Source organism: Toxotes jaculatrix, chromosome 7, assembly GCF_017976425.1.
Source record: "Toxotes jaculatrix isolate fToxJac2 chromosome 7, fToxJac2.pri, whole genome shotgun sequence".
In the NCBI taxonomy this organism is placed as follows: Eukaryota; Metazoa; Chordata; class Actinopteri; family Toxotidae; genus Toxotes; species Toxotes jaculatrix.
In genome coordinates, this window is record NC_054400.1 from 3,690,830 (window position 1) to 3,709,522 (window position 18,693).

An 18,693-nucleotide genomic window follows, 5' to 3' on the forward strand; every position below is an offset into this window, starting at 1 on the left:
GAGATTTTACATAGGTTCTGGCTGTATAACAAAAGATCAATAAAAAATTAATCAAGAGTTTAAACTCAAACTAAGGGTCCATAATACTCGCAGATTATTTGATATTATATACTGATCTAACTCAAGTTGCCACCCTGACACACTGATTTTATTAGATACGGAAAAGGCCTTTGTCAGAGTTGAGTGGGATTATCTCTTCTCAGCCCTGTAAAGGTTCGGTTTTGGCTCCCCATTTATTTCATGGATCAAGGTTCTTTATGCATCTCCAGTGGCAACTACAAATAACGCAGGAAAGGTCATGAAGATACACTGTAAACAGATAAGTAGGTCACATATTTTGGTCATCTTTATACCATATATAAGCACATGTTATGGCTTTTACTTTAGATTTTGAAATTTAGACTTATTTATTAAAGATAGGCTTTCAGTGTGCGTTTACTGTGGCTCTGTCATCATATGACGATTGACTCAAGTTTCATGCGAAACCCAAAACAATACCTAATAATTTCCTGGGACATCAGCCCATGTTTCATGGAAATCTCCTCCTACCACCTTAAAAAAACCCGCACACTCACACTCCCACGCCTGCTTGTGAGAACCTCTCACAAGATGTGCTGCAGTGTTTCACATATTTCAATGTGTCGAGAATAAAGTGAACCTCTGCAGTGTAATTAAAACGATAAGGCCGGTGTCACTTTCTGTTTTTTATTACTTTCAAAAATTCCCCTGAAGAAACTAAAACCAACAATGAATTTATCTTCCTAACACGTGTTGTCTGTGCAGCCGCAGCCTGACGCAGCTCATACACATCCATTGTTATTATTATTATTTATTGACAAGACAAAGAGTTTGCAGCCATGTAAACAGCTCTGTGAGGCTACACTTACGCACAGCAGTGCTTTACATTGTCACCATGCTAACATGCTCACAATGACAATGCTAACATCTTGATGTTTGGCAGGTATAATGTTTACCATGTTCATCACCTTAGTTCAGCGTGTTAGCGTGTTAATTAAGAATGCCATTAGTTTTGCAGATATTCGGGTCAAAAAAGTGGATCTACGCAAAAATATTGGACAAGCTGCAATACTGAGTAACACCAAATTCATTATGGTTCAACCTGCAGGGGACATGAATATATGTACCAAATTCCAAGGCAATCCATCTAATAGTTGTTGAGATATTTCACTCAAACCCAAAAACCCTGGAAACAGTGAATATCTGTACAAACATTTGGCCTGCTGGTGACGCAACATGAAGAGCGAAGGGATCATTACAATTCACCCTCCAGGGACCATGAATAGCTGTACAATTGCTGTTGAGATATTTTAGCCTGGATCCAAGCGATGGACCGACAGACAGATCACATTGTCAGTCCTACAGCTCCACCACTAGTGGTGAAAAAGCCACACTGTAGTATTGGGTGACACATTCTTTTATTGTGATAAACTTGGGAAGAGTGGTTTAGTCTGAAACAACTCTGTGGCTGCATTTTTGATGGCTGATATCATGTTTGGTCACATACTTCAGGGTCTAGGTCACAGTTTGACAAGCTGAGAGGAGGCAGCTACTCTGTTCGAAGCTCTGTAATGAAGGCTTACGGTAAAACAGCCTGACCAATGTACATTAAACCAAAACAATCAAGACGTGGGATGACTCTTACTTTCTTTTTTTATCACCAGCTCTTGTCTTTTCGGGAAAACAAGCCCACTGTAGTTCAACAGAAATTCAGTGCTGGAGCGACACACCTGTTTCCTCTTAGGGGACAAAGTACAGTTGAGCACTATCTGACCACAGCTACACAGACAGTACTTGTTAACAAGATAAAATACATTGGTTCGGTTCAGTTTCCTCAGCACAGCTTCTGTCATCATTAAATGATAAAGTAACGCCAGCTTTATCTTTCTTAACATGTGGACTGCGAACTCCCGACCATGATTTAAGAGTTACGGTACATCCTCTGTGTTGCTTTTCAAAAGTCTGCAGCCTTTCAGCACAGAACGTCATTTGAAGGACTCTGGCTTAGGCTAAAGGCTAAATGAGTCTTTCCTTGAATGCAGAGATGTTTCACTCGCCTACTCAAGGGGATTTTGGCCCAGGTCATTTCTCAATTACTGTTCAAGTGTTTTACGAGGGGTGACGGGGAGTGTAGGACTGCAGACTTTTGTGCAGCACAATGAAGACTCGTGTTTTATGTTGGGAAGAGGCGGGGGGGGGGAAATCCGTTGGGTTTCTGGGTGCAATGGATGACCACTCACCCGTGACAAACTTCTGTACAAAAAGCTATTCCGTCTGCCCGCCTGAAGAATATCTCCAAAAACAATGTGCTGTAAAAATGGCGAGTGCTGACGCAAAGAAAGGCTAAACTTAGGAGGTACCGCCATCTAAATTCCCTTAGTGTCACTTGATAAGGTCATGGCACTTTTGTAATGAAAAGACGGGGTTTGAGGGGGTGGGGTGACTAAGGAGCTTTATGGCTGAAGGAGGACTTACCAGTCCGTCACAGTTGTTAATAGCAACCGAGGCCCCAGGGACGTCTGAGATGTCACCGATAAAAGTGCAGTCCGTCTTTAACAGCTCACGGCGCAGTATCCTCTCCGTCCCGTTGCTGGTATCTGTCTGGTTGGCATCGTCACCGACACTGTCGCTGGCGTTCCCGAATCCTTGAACCATGTCGTGCCACTCCACCATCGCACCAGGGGCCACCAGCCTGTTGTTTGGGCGCAGGCGGAGGTGGAACTCCTTCCCGAAGGCGGTGATGTTGAAGAAAAGTTTCTGATCAGCTTCATTGGAGGAAAACACCTCCCTCTTGACACGCTGCTTGTGAGTGGCCGAGAGCAGGTGTGACAGGTAGTGTCCATGAGAGTCGGTGCTGAAGGGAGTGACCAGGCCATATTCCTTCAGGCGGTTCCTCAGCTGCTCTGTAAAACAGCACAATGACAAATAGATTTTTTTTTTTGTTTCAACGCAGCAGGAAGTACAAAAAAAAATAACAACACATAACTGCATGTTAGATTTTTATGTTTCCTTTTAGTTTGCATGTATTTGAGTGGCCACAAATGTGGACGCTAGACAACACTTTGGCAAACATTAAGCCCGGACTGCCTGTTGTTTTGCTTGTGTTTCTTTGCCAGAGCCTTTCCTAGGGCACCCATGTTAATCCATTGGTCTTTGAAATGAATGAGAAGGCTGTGATTTGTCTTTTAAGCCATTACACTTTTAGATCTCACAATGCAGCTACAGGCTGAAGCATGGCAGTTAAAGACTGTAGAGAAGGAAAACTGCCCTTCCAGAAGTTCTTAATAAGCTGTTACTGCCTCTAACATATCCAAAGTAAATACCTTGCGCAAAAAAAATATGACTCCTACAGTGGATGGTGATCATTATCAACCCTCAGGCCCTTGTTCATTGGCAAATTTGTGGTCAACTCAAATTTGTGGGCCTTGAAACACTCACAGTTTAAAAGAAATTTCCACCCAAGCTTGGTTTGCTTTTCAGAATGAGTGCAATTGCAGACACATTCAAAATTTCTTTGGTTGGTTTTGGTTGGAAAAAAATGTAACATGAATATCGAAACCTTGTAATTATCTTGTAGGTTTTGACTAGAGGACATTCAAACAGGTGTCAATGGTGAAACTCAAATTACACGTCTTAGGAAATGACATGCTTTACAAATCATAGTGTGTACACTCTGGACATGTGATGTTGAACGAAAGAATTAAAAAAAAAAACATGCAATTGACAGGCTTTTGAGAAGAAACACGCAGACATCACAGAGCCAATATGATGATGATACTGAGAAAATGAAACACCAAAGTCTGAGGGATGGAAGCTGCTTGATCACACTGACTTTAACAGATTAACACAGATAGGAAACAACACTCCACTGTCAGATCTCCACAACCGAAGCAAACTGCCGGCACGTGTCTGGGTTTGAACATGCAAAGACATCAAAGGCCTTTTTTTTTTTTTTTTACAGAGAAAATACCTCACGGTTGCATCATGTTAGCTTTACTCCTTCCGCAAACACGAATGACTCGGAGTCGGTCGTTTGATATTGATACCTGCAAAATGTTGTGCAACATGTGTAGGGCTGTTCTAAGTTTGGCTAGAGCACTACACATTTCCCCACCGTCCGCTTTGTGAGAAAGCTGGTGTGACAAATCTTAGAGGGATGAAAAAGTTGTAGAGCCATGGGTCAAAGAGAAGCCAAGAATGAGCTCAGTTCATTAGAGTGTATTTGCAAGAGCAAGGTTTCAGTGCTTAATCCTCAGGGGGGCCCCGTTCTAATCTCAAGAGTCATTTCATTACTTAGAAAAAGGAAAAGAGCAGATTTCTGTACATTCAGACTGACAATGCATTTTCATCTTTTCCTATCGCCCTTGAAAACTAGGATTTAAATCTTATACCTCTACAACTTTAAGTATTTATGACAACATAAGAAACTATCAAACCTTGAATTTGGGATAAAAAAAAAAAAACGTTATCTGTGTCACAGGTATAGCTGCTGCATCACATTAAAAGTGTCTACCTGGCAAAATACAGGGAAGCTTTTCTTGTCAAGCGGCCACCAGAAACACAAAGTAGTAGTTTTATTATGAAGTAGTCACAGGAAACGCAATGCGTTTGTGAGTGGGCTCAAAAATACGTCTACGAAACAAGACAACTGTCATTTTGGGCGTTTTTGGACATTATTTTTGGATCAGCTTGAAATATTGCAGGGAGTAATGAAACATGGGGGCGCAGCCACAGTGAGCTGTTAGATGACGAGCTGCAGGTGACAGGCTGCACACCTCCAACTTCTCAGCGAGGTAACCAGGTGCCTCCACTGTGCCCTGCCGTTTTCAGGCTAATGCCGTGTGCAGCGTGAAATCAGATCACCGTCGCTCACAGAACGGTGGAAAAAGGCCAATTATTGCCCGACTTCTTCATGAAAACGATAATAGTTTGTTTTGCCGCCCACAGAATTCTGTGACCTGTTTTATACTGTAACCGTATTTGCCATTGCCACCACTAACTGCAGGTTTCACCAAATCAACCAGGACTGAAGCCTTGGAGATTGCTGCTTTAAAGGAACATTGACTTTGAACAGACCTTAAAGGCTTTGGTTTGCAGCCCCATGTGGGAAATTTGCTCTTGAGGGAAAAATGTAAGATTTACTGACCTGAACTGCAAATACAGAAGCATGGTTTGAAATCCATTTATTTTGTGTATAAAGAAAAAAGAATAAAAGCTAAGCTTACTTTCCAAGGAGTATAATTGGTGTGTGTGGCGGAGGTTTACAAGGTCACATTTTGACTGTGAAGCTGTAGCTGTTCGCAAAAGAGCCACAATTGCTCACAATTTTGAGTGAAAGATGAAATACATTCAGTGCAGAGCGTGCCCAGACAGCACTTAGACTCTACCTGTTAGATTATTCTAAAATGTTATCCACTCCAAGGCCCACTGGCATGCATCCTTCATTGTCACCCAAAAAAACTGTGACTGTGATTTCAGATTACACTTGCAGTGTCTCTCATTTTCTCAGGGTCTGTTCAAAACTATGTTTCTAGCCTTGTCTGTCAAAGTGAAAAGGCAAGGCTAGAAACATTTCTGTTGAAGGTTTTTCACTTTTGTCCACTGACTTCCATGGCTACGGAAGTCAAGCTCTACAAATCACACACTTGAGGAATAGTACTGTCAATATAACTATCTATGCCAAGTTTATTAGTCCTGAGAGTTCATTTATTTATTTGCTTATTTGTGAGAGAGATTTTGGTACTGACAGCGCCACCATGTGGTCAGTTATGAAGCGCTTTGACCCATGACTCCTGAACTATGAGAGTAAGATGCAAAACTTCTCCTCGGCCCAGCCCATTTCCTTAATCCTAATTAAAGACCAATATTCCTGGACTGGATTTGATTTTGTTTTTTTTTTTTCAGAAATTCTCACAATCATCAGTGATTGTCTTGTTGTCTGTAATTCAGACCTGGATCTGAATTCTTCTCTTTTGTTCATTCCCTCTCTTTTGTCTTTCTCTTGCTACAGCTACAGATGTTTATCCCGCCAACAGAGTTCAGAAACTTGCAAAATCTCTGCCAAGAGCATTGGATCTGCTGAATGTGGACACTTCTGATAGGCCAACAACTTATTACAAGACTTTATGTTGGTTTTTCATTAAATTTATCACTAATCTGTATGGACACCTGTACTCCTCTGAGACCTGACACACCATGCTGACCTTAGAGATCTAGCACTGACAAGAAAATTGGCTGATTCAACGCCTCAATCTGAAAACCTGTGAACCTGAACAAACCACAAAGACATCAGCCAACAGTCAACTGCCCACAGGGGTGGATGAGGTTAAAAAAAGAACTTTACACAGTGGAGCTTTAAGACCCGCTGTTGGAAATCAGCCGATGATACCATAGCAAATTTAACAGTGTCAGATGTTGTCTTAGGGACCCGGAACGATTTTAAAATTTTAATACTGCTATCAACATGTCAACAGAGCAGAGCTGTACAGGGACAGAAACTGAGGGGGAATCATTTGACATGACACTGGTGAAAAACATGGTGCAGTGTGATGCTGCGCTGCCAGCTGCTATAACAGCCGATGCTCCTCTGGACAGTAACATGAATAAAAACCATGAAGGGCCTGAGAGAATTTTCTCAACAACTATTGACTGTATAAGCTGTCGAGCCAAAATATGCCAGTGAAAGAAAATCGTGAAATCTTTATCATAAATTAAGTTTAATTAAGTTTCTTTCATTATTAATTTGAAACAAGTCTTTTTCCCACAGAGGTGGAAGGCAAACACTCTGTACATGACTTATACAACAGGTCTGGATTACATGAATGCCGTTGGTGTCGATGCCACGTGACCAGAAGATGAACTCTGCGAGCTGAAGCTAAATGGCTCCTAGAGCCAAGTACTCTGCATGCTGCGATGTGGATAAGCGAAATCAACAGTCGCTAGCAGCTAGCCAAAGAATGAACCGACGTCTGAAATGGATGAGCAACAACATCTGTTGCCATTCGGTATTTGGGCAGGCAGGAGCTGAAGAAACTGAACCCGCGGGAAAATGCAGAGTTCGCCATCGATTCGGACCAGAGGTTTTTAACTTTATGTTTGAAATCATCCTTGCCATCACTTGAACGTACCTCTAAAGAAGACGTCTGTTCATACAAACGGCTCTCACATGAGGCCCACTGACTTCAACTTGTGGAAGAAGAAAAGATGGAGGTGAAAAATCTAATACAATCCACACCACATGGGTGAAGTTGCTGCTTTACAAGGCCCATAATGGCAAAGCAGAGCCAACAGTGGTAAAACTACAGCCAACGGGCAACCACGACTGCTCGACTACAGCGCAACGATGCTCGACCACCAACTGTCATCTCTCTGTGTAAGGGCCCTTGAGATGTTCACAAGATAACGGCGGGTGTAAAAGGATCCTACGTGGACACCGTTGCAGCTCACTTGTTTCTTAACCTCAAAATGGATAACAGATGTGCAGGATTTAAAAGTCGAATTTTCTTTCCTGTATAACAAAGCCCTTGAAGCAGTTTGCTCATGTAATATAAGTGTGTGTGTGTGTGTGTGTGTGTGTGTGTGTGTGTGTGTGTGTGTGTGTGTAGGGGGAATGACGGGGAGGGGGTAGGTGGGGGTATTACAGGGCTCCTCACACACAAACTCCCCTCCCACTTTGATCTCAGCACACCAAGTTGTCCTCTTCAGTCTCTAGGATGAAAATCTCCTCTGCTTTCTCACAACTTTTACTCAATTATTAATAACATAAACAAGAAAGAAACGGGACTTACCCTCTCTATCTACTTCACCAGCCTGTAAGAGAAGAAAAAGCTCGTTAAAACGCGGCGCAAGCCAAAAGGAAATCATGATCTGAGAGGCTGAGATGTCCAGCAGCAGCTACACTACCGCCCTGCAGCAGTTTACTGTAGCCTGAGCTGCTTGTAAAACTTTTAACCAAAATGCCTCTATTTTACATGTCTTATGTAACAGGCAAAACTCATGCGTGGTGCGGTGTCAACGTGTATTTCACAGAGGAAGCAGTGTGCGCATTTACACAGCCAAATGTGAAAGTTTGGACAGAGTTTCTGTTCCACTCCTCCGGATTTCCAGCTGGATTTCTTCCATATTCACGGGGGTCGGTTTAACGGGCGAATATTGCGCACACTTGCGTGTAAAAACGAGGCAACGGGCGAAGCGACACAGACACTTACCTTGTCAGCTGAAGTCAATACAAATCCTACAAGCAGTACCGCTAGTGACAGGACAGCCATCACGAGTCTTAAATGATAAAAGAAAAAAAAAAAAAAAAAAAACTTTATCCCAACGAAAAATTATTTTAAAAAAATAAAAGGGGAGGGGAAAAAAATCGGGAAAAGAAAAAGTCTCTACGCAAGCGTGACCCGGCTCATTCAAAATCAAAGTGGATGTGAAGGCTGAGCCTCTGTTTCAGTTTTAAAAAGGAAAAAAGAAAAAAGACATGAAGTAGTTAAAGTTTCATTAAAACAGGAATGAGGCGAGTTACGACACTGTGTCAGTAAGTCGGTGTTTTTTTTTTCTTTTTTTTCTGTTGACTGAGTTTTCTAGAAAGTTTTTGGTGAAGTTAGTAAGACATCCCCTCTGCCGCTGGCCGGACAGAGCTGCAGTGTGAGGCTCTCACAACCTGGCACTTTGCTCCTCCGGTTAATAAACGGCAAGACCAGCCCTGCCTGACGTCAGTGTGCCCTCTCCTCCAGCCTCAACACATGGTGGGACAGAGGAGGAGGAAGAGGAGGAGGAGGAGGAGGAGGAGGAGGAAGGTCCCACCTCCCTAACCTCATCCCAGGACAGGACAGGGTGAGACAGGCTGCTCAGTTTATACAGAACCACACATTCCTATTTCATTACTGAAAACAACAGTCCTACAGCCTGACAAACACTCTGTCCTTTACCTGAACACATGGTGGGACAGAGCATGAGGAGGAGGAGGAGGAGGAAGATCCAAACTCCTTAAGCTCATCCCAGGATGAGATAAGCTGCTCAACCTGAATGAGAAATAGATATATAACCACATATTTCTATATCAGTACTGAAAAACAATAATAATCCTATGTCCTGAAGACACTCCTGAACCTGAACACATGGAGGGACGGAGGAGGAGGAGGAAGATCACACCTCCCTAACCTCATTGCAGGACAGGAGAGGATGAGACAGGCTGCTGGGTATTTACTCTGTCCTTAACCTGAACATATGAGGGGGACAGAAGAGGCGGAGGATGAGGAGGAAGATCACACCTCCCTAACCTCCTCCCAGGACAGGACAGGACAGGACAGGACAGGACAGCATAAATATATTATTTATATTGTGGGGCAATTAAAACCTATTTTTTGTTTTTTATAGCTGTAATCAGATATCAGATGTACACAAGAGCAAACCATTCACATGTTTAAAACAGTTTAAAGCTGGATATGAACATTTTGACATGTCATTATTACAGCTGCAGTATGCTATCAAGCATTGATTACCTGTATACACCAGTTATGGGCTCTGATGGATATGATGACCTCTAAAACAGTCTTATTGATTACTGATTTCTTTTGAGTAGTTCAGCCAAAGATTTTTCCAGATTTTATTTCACTTGGCAAATTTTAGAGACAAATTGCAAAAATTATGTAAAAGTATGTTTTTTGTTTGTTTTTGGTTTTTTTTTTGTAAAATATAATTTTTCCTTATGTCTGTAATCATCTTGTGACTGGCAGGTGAGGCCCCGACCCGCCACCAGTGTGTGCCAAATACCGATTGTCTCACAGTCGGTAATAATTTTAATGCCTACCCTTCCTCATCTGAACACACGGTGGGACAGGAGAACCAGGAGAGGCAGCCCACGGCTTCAACCAGAACTGATGAGGAACAAATGCTAACCACGGTAACAATAAGGCAACACATCCAATGTATAATATACATTCATCTCTACAGAATCAAACAGATATACACAAGCATTAACTAAAATTCCTTTAAACTTTGGAAGAAATTTCAGTTTTAATCAGGGAAAAGTAGCTTTCATGTCACAACAGGGGGTTTTTTTTGCCTTTTTTTAAAAACTGTTGAACATTTTCTGTTCAGCTTCATTTCTCATGCTTCTGACTATAACGCTGTCTTAAAATATTCAGACAAGAATACATTTCGAATGAACCATTTGTGAGAGCTCCTCTCTCATCTAGCTGAAAAGCCCCAGAGGGTGAGAGCTGCATGTAATATCAGGTTAGGGGGCGTAACAGTCATTTGCAATAATATGAACTGTGCTCTGCCTCATTACTGACAGCATGTCATCTACTTCTTTCTCTGTCTCGGGCTTCTTCCACATCAGGGCGCTCTCTGAGGTGGAAATGCCGTGTCTTCAGGTTTGAGAAGGAACCAGTGGGGAGACTGAATATTAATATAGATAAACTCAGCATGTGCAAACAGGGACGCCTCCGGCCGGAGCAACAGGTAGGCCTGTCAAACTTTGGGGGACTACATCAGTGCAAATGTCTCCATTGAACGTCGACTTAACATGCAGGCAAATTGCTTGGGCCCACGCTTTCTGAATAGAAATGACATTCATAAATATTGATGGCTTCACTTGAACAGGACATGTGCTATTAAAACACCTCCAACCTGCAAACTGGAATTCAAATGGCGGCAGGAAAGAGCAGCGTGATCCAGTTTGAGTTCTCAGCAGGTACCAACTGATATGAGCTGCAAACTACACTTAAAATGTCAAAAGTAAAAGTATTTGTACTTGTAGCATAACTAATTATTACATTATTACTAATGTGTCAGTGTTTAATTAACATTGGACTTTTACAGCTGGTTGAGGTGGAGCTATTTTACTTTATACACATATCCACTAGTTCCTCAACCAAGGGGTCAAGCTCCCTTCAGAGGGTCACAAGATAAATCTGAGGGCTTGTGAGGTGATTAATTTATATAAATTTTTCATCATATTCATTTTTTCCCCCTCTGATCTTTGGTTTGTTGTGAAATATTGGATCATTTGACCCCTTTGGGCCTCAAACAGATTGCATTTCTCTTTTCTGTTGCAGTGATTTCAGTAAAAGTAATTGCTGCTCAACATATATATTAGGTCCAACTCGGACATGATCTACTGAGTTTCAGTTGCCATCGCTTGAAACCCAAAGAAGCTCAACACAGTGGCATAGAAACCTCACCATCAACTAGCACGCTGCAATTTCACAGCGACACAGACACAAATATAAATGCTCACAAAGGCGTAGACCACCTGCATGGGCTCTGACGTAGGCTCTGTATTATTCATACGCAGACGTACAAACTGGCCTTAAAGAAATCTCTTTCATTTCTTAACACTGAAAGGCAGAATTAGTTGTAATTTGCTGCCTTACTCTGAGGCATAAGCATGAATAACATAAAAGGAGACCAGTTTTTTTTTTGTCATTCACCAGAGTCCATAGGTAAGTAGATGTATTTTTTTAAAAGCAGAAGTTACTACGTACTTTACAGATGGGTAGAAAAGATATGTACTATTTTTAAAGAAATATTTAAAACACAAAAGGCACTAAAGTGTACAAGCCACAAAATCTAAAGTTTAAAAAACGCCACTGAGAAATGACAACAAAAACACAACAGGCTGACAACTTCATGTGCACATGGCAGATAGAGCTGCCACACACAATTTCATTTTACCATCCACAAGGAAAAACACAATATATTTCAAGAACACAAGTGGGAATTGATCTGTTCGGAGTCCAGAGATGACAGATTGCCAAAGCTGTCCAAAAACCGAGCTGCCTCCCAGTCTGCGCTGAAATCTGGATATCCAAGTTAAAGGTGGGTTATGTTGGGTTGAAAAGCCAAAAGACTTGAGACAAGGTTGGGTTGCAGATGTGGGTCATAGCAGCAGTCACATCGATCATGTTAGAAGTTTCACGGGGTGTTTCTGATGTCCAAAGGACCTCCTGCTGTGGAGCGACGACCACAACGTGTAGTGGTCTTAAAGTCACAAAAATGAGGACTTGGGGACTTTGGACTTGGCTTAGTCTTGACTACTGAGAGACTTGATTCTGTTAATCAAGTCTCTTGATATCCGTTGTGCTAGGCCGAGGAATCGAACGGGCGACCCTCAGATCTCCAGGCGGTCCAAAGTCCAAAGCTGCACTCTTAACTTGGCCTGGTAAAATCCCAAAACCATAAGACCTTGTATGATCCACACAGGTTGAATATTGCACCATTGGGCCTCGGCATCGTGGAGAAGAACACATCATTAATGCAGCTTTAAAAGGAAAATGTTCAATTGCTGTGTCATTTTAATGGTCAGCACTCAGGCAGTCGAAAGACTTTGACCTTCAATTTGCTCATGAGGACTTGCAACTTGACTTGGAGTCGCGCTAAAGGACTTGAAGTTATTAATAATTTCATAAAGTAAGAACAATAACAATCATACTAATTATTACAATTCTGTCGTGCTCTGTTAACAAGCAACACATTCTCCTCTACACTGTAAACAAACCAGGAAAAAGCAACACAATCATTTCCAAGTTCTCGCTCTCTCTCTCTGCACTGCGAAAATGAACTGTCAGAGTGATGGAGTCTGCATCACACATGGAAGACACATGATCATATATCACTGCTTTTATTGGGCACAACGAAAGGGCCGTTAGAGGTCTGTGTCAAGACATTCTGTTCATTTTCCTCTTTCTCTCTTTCCACTTTTTTCCTCCCTCTCTCTCTCTCTCTCTCTCTCTCTCTATCTGTCTGCAATGTGATGTCATGAAGCTGCTGTTTCATTCTGCCGCAGGATTCATTAAATGGCCTGATAAGACTGAGCACAAATAACCGGCCTGCCGTCATCGATGTTGCTGGCTGCTCGTGTTCGAGGCCGTGATTGAGTCTGCTTCGGCGGTTCTGAGACCTGGCGCGGCCGGCTGGACTGTAGGTGAGCAGCCTGCAGATAAGGAAGCCTGATGAACTGGCACATCTGCACGCCTCATGGCTTCACCATGGGAGAGGAACAGACAGACAGGCAGAGAAAGGTGAGGGAAACTAGGTGATGGGGCTGGGTAAGGGGCAAGATGAGGAGAAAATAAATGAGGGGCCAGGAGGTGTAGACTAAGAAAGGAGGGATAAAGGAGGGGAAAAAAGGAACAATGAACAGATGAGAGCAGCAGGGAGAGAAGCAAGAGTGATTTTTTTTTTTTTTTTTTTTTTTTTTTTTTTTGTAAGGAGTCAAGGTTTCCTGGTTTTTTAGTTTATCAACATCCTGTTCATCCCTGACCCGCTGCAGAGACACAGACCCTCAGACTTCCTTGATCTGGCCTCAGAGTCCAACATCTGGTCTTTCTCGCAACCACAGAGCCAGACAAATAAGTTGCTGTTACAATTGGCAGTGAATCCCACGCAGCAAATTGAAAGCAGGCCTGTGCGGCAAAATTGAATTTCTATGCAGATAGTGTGATAAAACATTTTACTCAAGAGGTTACAGGGAAAGGTTTTATTGTTTCTTTTTCATGTAGGTTTTTGGGAAGACGTTTTTGGACAATATCACTAGAGAGAACAGATGTTTTGTGCTTACACAGGTGTGGTAACTCCTTCCCTTTCACTTATTGTCTGTTACTCAAGCAAAACATCCGCTTCTATGATTCCTCTGAGTGGACAAATGAAATTACTCCTGTATCGGTTCACTGTTTAAAAAAAAAAAAAAAAAAAAAAAAAAAGCATCACTGTGCCATTACATTTTATAAGCGTAACACAAACAGCAGGCCCCCTCCATTTCCTGTTTTTTATGTTGTTCCTATAAAACACACTTCCTACTCTCATTAACTTTGGCACTTATATTCAGTGGTGGACAGTAACTTACGTTACTTAAGTTACTCGGGTGCTGAGTAAAAACTTCTTCTGTCTCCTGTTAATCATCTCAGACTGATCTTATTGACCCTTTGGAGGACCTGACCCCTAGACTGGGAACCAGCGGACTAAAATACCATACCAGTAATAAGCACTAGCCCCATCTGAATCAATTAACAGTAAACTGCTGCTTACACTATGTAATGATGTCATATATGATAATGAATTTGTAGATTTCTGTTACTTCTGTTTATTGTTATCATTTTCAAGCTTTAATGAACTGTGATTATTTCTAATATAGAATTTAAAATATCTTTATATGTGTGTAGCACTGTGGACCTTGCTTGAAGAATTAGTTTAATAGTTTAAATTGGTGGACGTTAATGTTCTGGTGTCCAGATGTTAAAAAAGATATCAAAGAGGACAGAATACCAAAGAGGACAGAATTACATGGAAGAAACTCACTGTGGCTTTTCTTCACCCACTTCCTGGAAATACACTTTTACTTTTGATACTTTGAGTATAGTTTTTAATACTTTTCTTTTACCTAAGTAGGATTTTGAATGTAGAATGACTTTAAGTTGTGATGGAGCATTTTTACATTGTGGTTACATTGGTTCTTTTGCTTAGGTAAGGGATCTGAATACGTCTTTCATCACTGCTTACATTAACTAGTGTTAAATGAGGTCATGCGGAGTTAAATTAAGTGATAAATGAGGTCACAAAACACATCTGGGAATCTTCTTGAAAGACAGTGGTCCCCCTCTGGGTTCTTGTATTCTTCAGCAGTTTATCTGTCACTCGATTTTGCCAGATATTTACAAAAAGCAGACAAGAAAAACAAAAATTAAATTCGTGGTGAAAACCCATTGTTTCAAAAGTCTTAAATTACAGCATGTGCATGCCTCTGGGTTTGGGCAACTGGTAGTCAGTCAAAGAAAATGAATACATAGCTCTTACACGTGATTCTAATTTGTATAATTTTGCAGAGTGAAAATAATCCCAAGAGACGACAGAGCCATCAGCGAGTCCAGACAAAGGGGAACGGCTAACCTAATTACAAGACATAGGTATGTGCTTTGAAAGTCGGTTTCTCTATAACGACAACTATCACCGCGTTCGAACAAAGCTGACCCCCACTTGCATTATAAAAGAGGGCAAGCTGAGCCATTTCAGAGAAGGCATCTGGATTGTTTTCTTTTCTCTCTTTCACGCTTTGTCCTGAGACACAAAAACGCCCCGACACAATGACTTGTGACGTCTAACAGCAAAGTTATGCCAGAGTCACAATGTGCATCTAGGTGGTGAGCCGAGCAGATGCCCCCATGGGGTCAGCGCTGGTTTTTGTCCCCCAGTGACACCACAACAGAAGGAAGGTAGGGCAATAAAATTCCTCAGCGCTAAAGGAGACATTCCAGCAGAGGGAGGGGAGTGCTGGGATCTGACATAATTTAAAACATGGTTGTCATATTCTGAATGGGAGCCCCCCCACCCCCCACCCCCGGGTGGAAACCATTTTTTTTCTGTTTTGTTTTCTGCGGCTCTTACGTAAACGAGCACTGCTAAACAGATTTGTTTGGGAACAGGAGAAAAACAATTAAATTGAGGGCACAAGGGTGACTGTAGTTTGTTGCAATATGCACATGAATAGAAGGGAAGTGATTAGAGACAAAATCTGCACGGATCAAACATACTAACCTATTCAGTTTATGATAAACACATTTTATTGTTCATGCACTTTCTGTCCAATTTTTATTGTATTTGACCTCTATTTTACCGTGGAGTCAGCTTGAAGTAGAGTTACAGGAAATATGGAGGATATCATTACATTCATTCAACATTTAAAATCGAATTTTTAATCAGCATGTTGGGTTCCAGTTTGAGTTCTGCAGATCACTCTAGGTTTGTGGTACACGGTATCTTTCAAATCTCACTGGACATGGCCAGACTCATGACCTCAAAGGCACAATTTTAATTGTCGTTATCCTCTGAATCTAACCGTGCAAATGTTTTGGCCATGTATACGGCTGTTTTGCGATAAACGTTTTTTATGGTGTGTCATTAAATTGCAGAACAATCGTTAATGTACCTGAATTCTCTGTTTATCTTCTGTCATCAAATGAAATCTGGCTGTTACAGAGAGAGGGGAGATGTGATAATCATAATTAACCATGGGGATAATGGTGCTTATTATCGCACAGTCTCTCCTGAATGGCTTCACAGTGTCGCACTTCGTTGTACAGATGAAAAGTGGCTGAAATAGTTGTGTTTGGGGGCAGCTGTTCTGATGGTGCCTTTAGAGACTGGACATTAACTGTTGTCCGAACCTGTGTCTGGCAGGTGTTACCTGAGTTAAAAACAAATCCATGGGTGAGCAATTTGTGACTCTTGTGAGCAGCTATTCCATATTTTTCAACATGGCTTTTGTTAAATATCTACAATTCCATGAAAGCTGGCAAACCTCCATCCGCTGAGAAGGATAATGTGACACAATCGAGAGCTTTGGAAAAGCCACTAAATGGACCTTTTAATGAGGCCGATTTCTCAACTACTGTTTCTGAGGTCAAGAAGGAAGTCAGCCTTTTTTAAGCCAAAATGTGCGAGAAGCCTTAAAACAAAAAAATAAATAAATTTTTACATCTACACTGTCATGACAACTGGGCAAACTCCGTCTGCAGAACAGCTGCTAATTGGACCTTGTGGGACCTTGTGATGAGATTATTTTCTCAACTTTAACTTGTTGTTCTCAAAAGGGGAATCTGTCTTGCTGTCAGGCAAAACAGAGAACGCACACAGATTATAAAGTGGATACTAAAATTTAAGAAAATACATAAAGCATATTTAAATATAAATGTTAAACATACACTAAGACCTACCACATAAAGTTACATAAAAAAATACCATGGATACCCTGAAAAGTGACGGCATAACATACGCTCTGGGGTACATCCAGTTCAATCATCCATAGTCAGAAATATTTACCAGCCCACGCTGTTTGATTGACAGTTTGCCTCTGGGACGTCAACTGTGACGACGGAGCACCAAAGATGAAAATGTACAATTTCAAAATGCAAAGAATGAATGTTGTCATTTTAAACAATGTACGGATCCAACCCTGTTCATGCAAAAGGCATTTCATCTCAGTTATCTGGTAAACTTACCAAGACTTTGAGAGTCTACAGACTGTGCAGAAAATGTTCTCTTGAATCCTCAGATTTTAAAATGCAAACTGGTACATACGTGTCCTTGTTTCAGTCCTCCCTGCTTTATCTATATGTTTAAGAGACACATAAAAGCCCATAAGTTGTGCCATAGAGCTAATGGACCTCTTTGATCCACTCCCACTTTAGATCGACTGTGTAGAGAGTGTATCTCTAATAGCAGACATTAGCCAATTATCCAGCAAGGCCGAATCTGAACTGCAGCAAGTCTCCCCTGTCACCTACAATCTCCATCTCACCTCGAGGAAATCTGTGAATTTGTTTTTTTCTATTTTGTCCTATTTTTCTTTTCTTTGCATTTCTCTTCTTGGATTTTATTAGTTTTCAGGTGAAAAGCACATTTGGGCACATGTATGTGTTACCTGTAAAAATAAAACTAAGCTTGATCTGCTATGTCAGAATTTTTTACATTTCTGTAAGTTTATTAAATCATTTTTACTTTTTCATTTTTTTAATAATTCACGGCTTCTTTCTTTTGCTGCCAAAGTACCTTTTCCTGCTTCTTCCTCTTTTTTTATGTGGAGTATTTTTCTAAAAAAAAAAAAAAGAAAACTGAGTCAGAGCCACAGCAGGTGGTTGTTTCTTGACATTATTTTGCTGTTTTTTTTTCCCCCCATTAAATGAAGTAATGACTGGATTTCTCAGCACATGGGAATGCAACCACTGGCGTCCTGCATTCCTTGATTCCCACCATCCCTCTGCTGTTTCTAAGGAAACAGAACCAGCAGAGCCTCTGACAGTCTGTGAATTTCAACGACCCTCAGCAGCAGAGGATTTGATGCAACCCTGGCAGCGGCAGCAAGCACCCACAAAGACTCGCTGACCAGGAACATCCTCATGTGTTGCTGGATTTAACTCAGAAACAGCACTGACACTCACTGCATTCAGCTCGTCTGCACATAAACACAACACTGAAAAAAGCTTGTTGGGTTCAGTGAGGCTGTGCGAGGCAGTATTGGGGTTGGGGAGTTGTATTCTTGGAGGAAATTTTTTATCATATTGAAACCAGAGTGACGTCAAAGTGCCTCCAAAGACAGAATTCAAGAATCTGGTTTGGGGCCAGAGGGGCCAGGCAAGAGGGTTGAACCCCAGGGCTGCGAGCCAAAGGGAAGAGAGAAGGGTCCCCATAAGAGAGATGTGTCATTTCATGAAAGGTGTCTATTCTTTTATGGTTATTTTAGAATAAGAAAGTAACAGGTTCTTCTAAAAAAAAATGTTATGAGTGAAACTTAAACGCAAGACAGCCACACAAAAAGTGAAATGTTCAGGCGCCAGTGGGCATACTAACTTCACCTTGAGTCTTTTCTAAAGACGTCTGTGAGTGACATTAGTACTGACATTGAGACTAACGTAGAGATTAATATTATTCTGAATAAATTCATAAGACACCCTCAGTTGCTGCTCTTATTTATCATTATTCTACAATGTAAGGTCAGTGGCTGACAGAACAGGGGACATGTGACATGTGGGGATAGCCCCACATGTCAAGTGGGAAAACTATTTAGGGTTTTTGACGATATAAAAAAATAATTCTGGAACATTTCTTGCATCGGTTAACCCATTTAAGATGTCCTGTTTCATTAGCGTGTGAGCTCTCGCCAGGATGAAATTTCCTGACGAT

General features: G+C 41.5%; 1 protein-coding gene across 2 annotated transcripts in view; it reads right to left on the minus strand.

Moving 5' to 3' along the window:
- Nucleotides 1-8,572, minus strand: part of adamts3 (ADAM metallopeptidase with thrombospondin type 1 motif, 3) — a 136,404-nt gene extending 127,832 nt beyond the window's left edge. For both annotated transcript variants that reach the window (XR_005894322.1, XM_041042857.1), the window contains exons 1-3: nucleotides 8,226-8,572; nucleotides 7,806-7,827; nucleotides 2,494-2,921 (exon numbers count right to left, since the gene is read on the minus strand). Coding sequence is in view for 1 of the 2 variants with exons in the window: in XM_041042857.1 (XP_040898791.1) it covers nucleotides 2,494-2,921; nucleotides 7,806-7,827; nucleotides 8,226-8,285 (510 nt within the window). In the remaining variant the exon portion in view is untranslated. The remainder of the gene's footprint in view (nucleotides 1-2,493; nucleotides 2,922-7,805; nucleotides 7,828-8,225) is intronic.
- Between the last annotated feature and the right edge of the window lie 10,121 nt (nucleotides 8,573-18,693).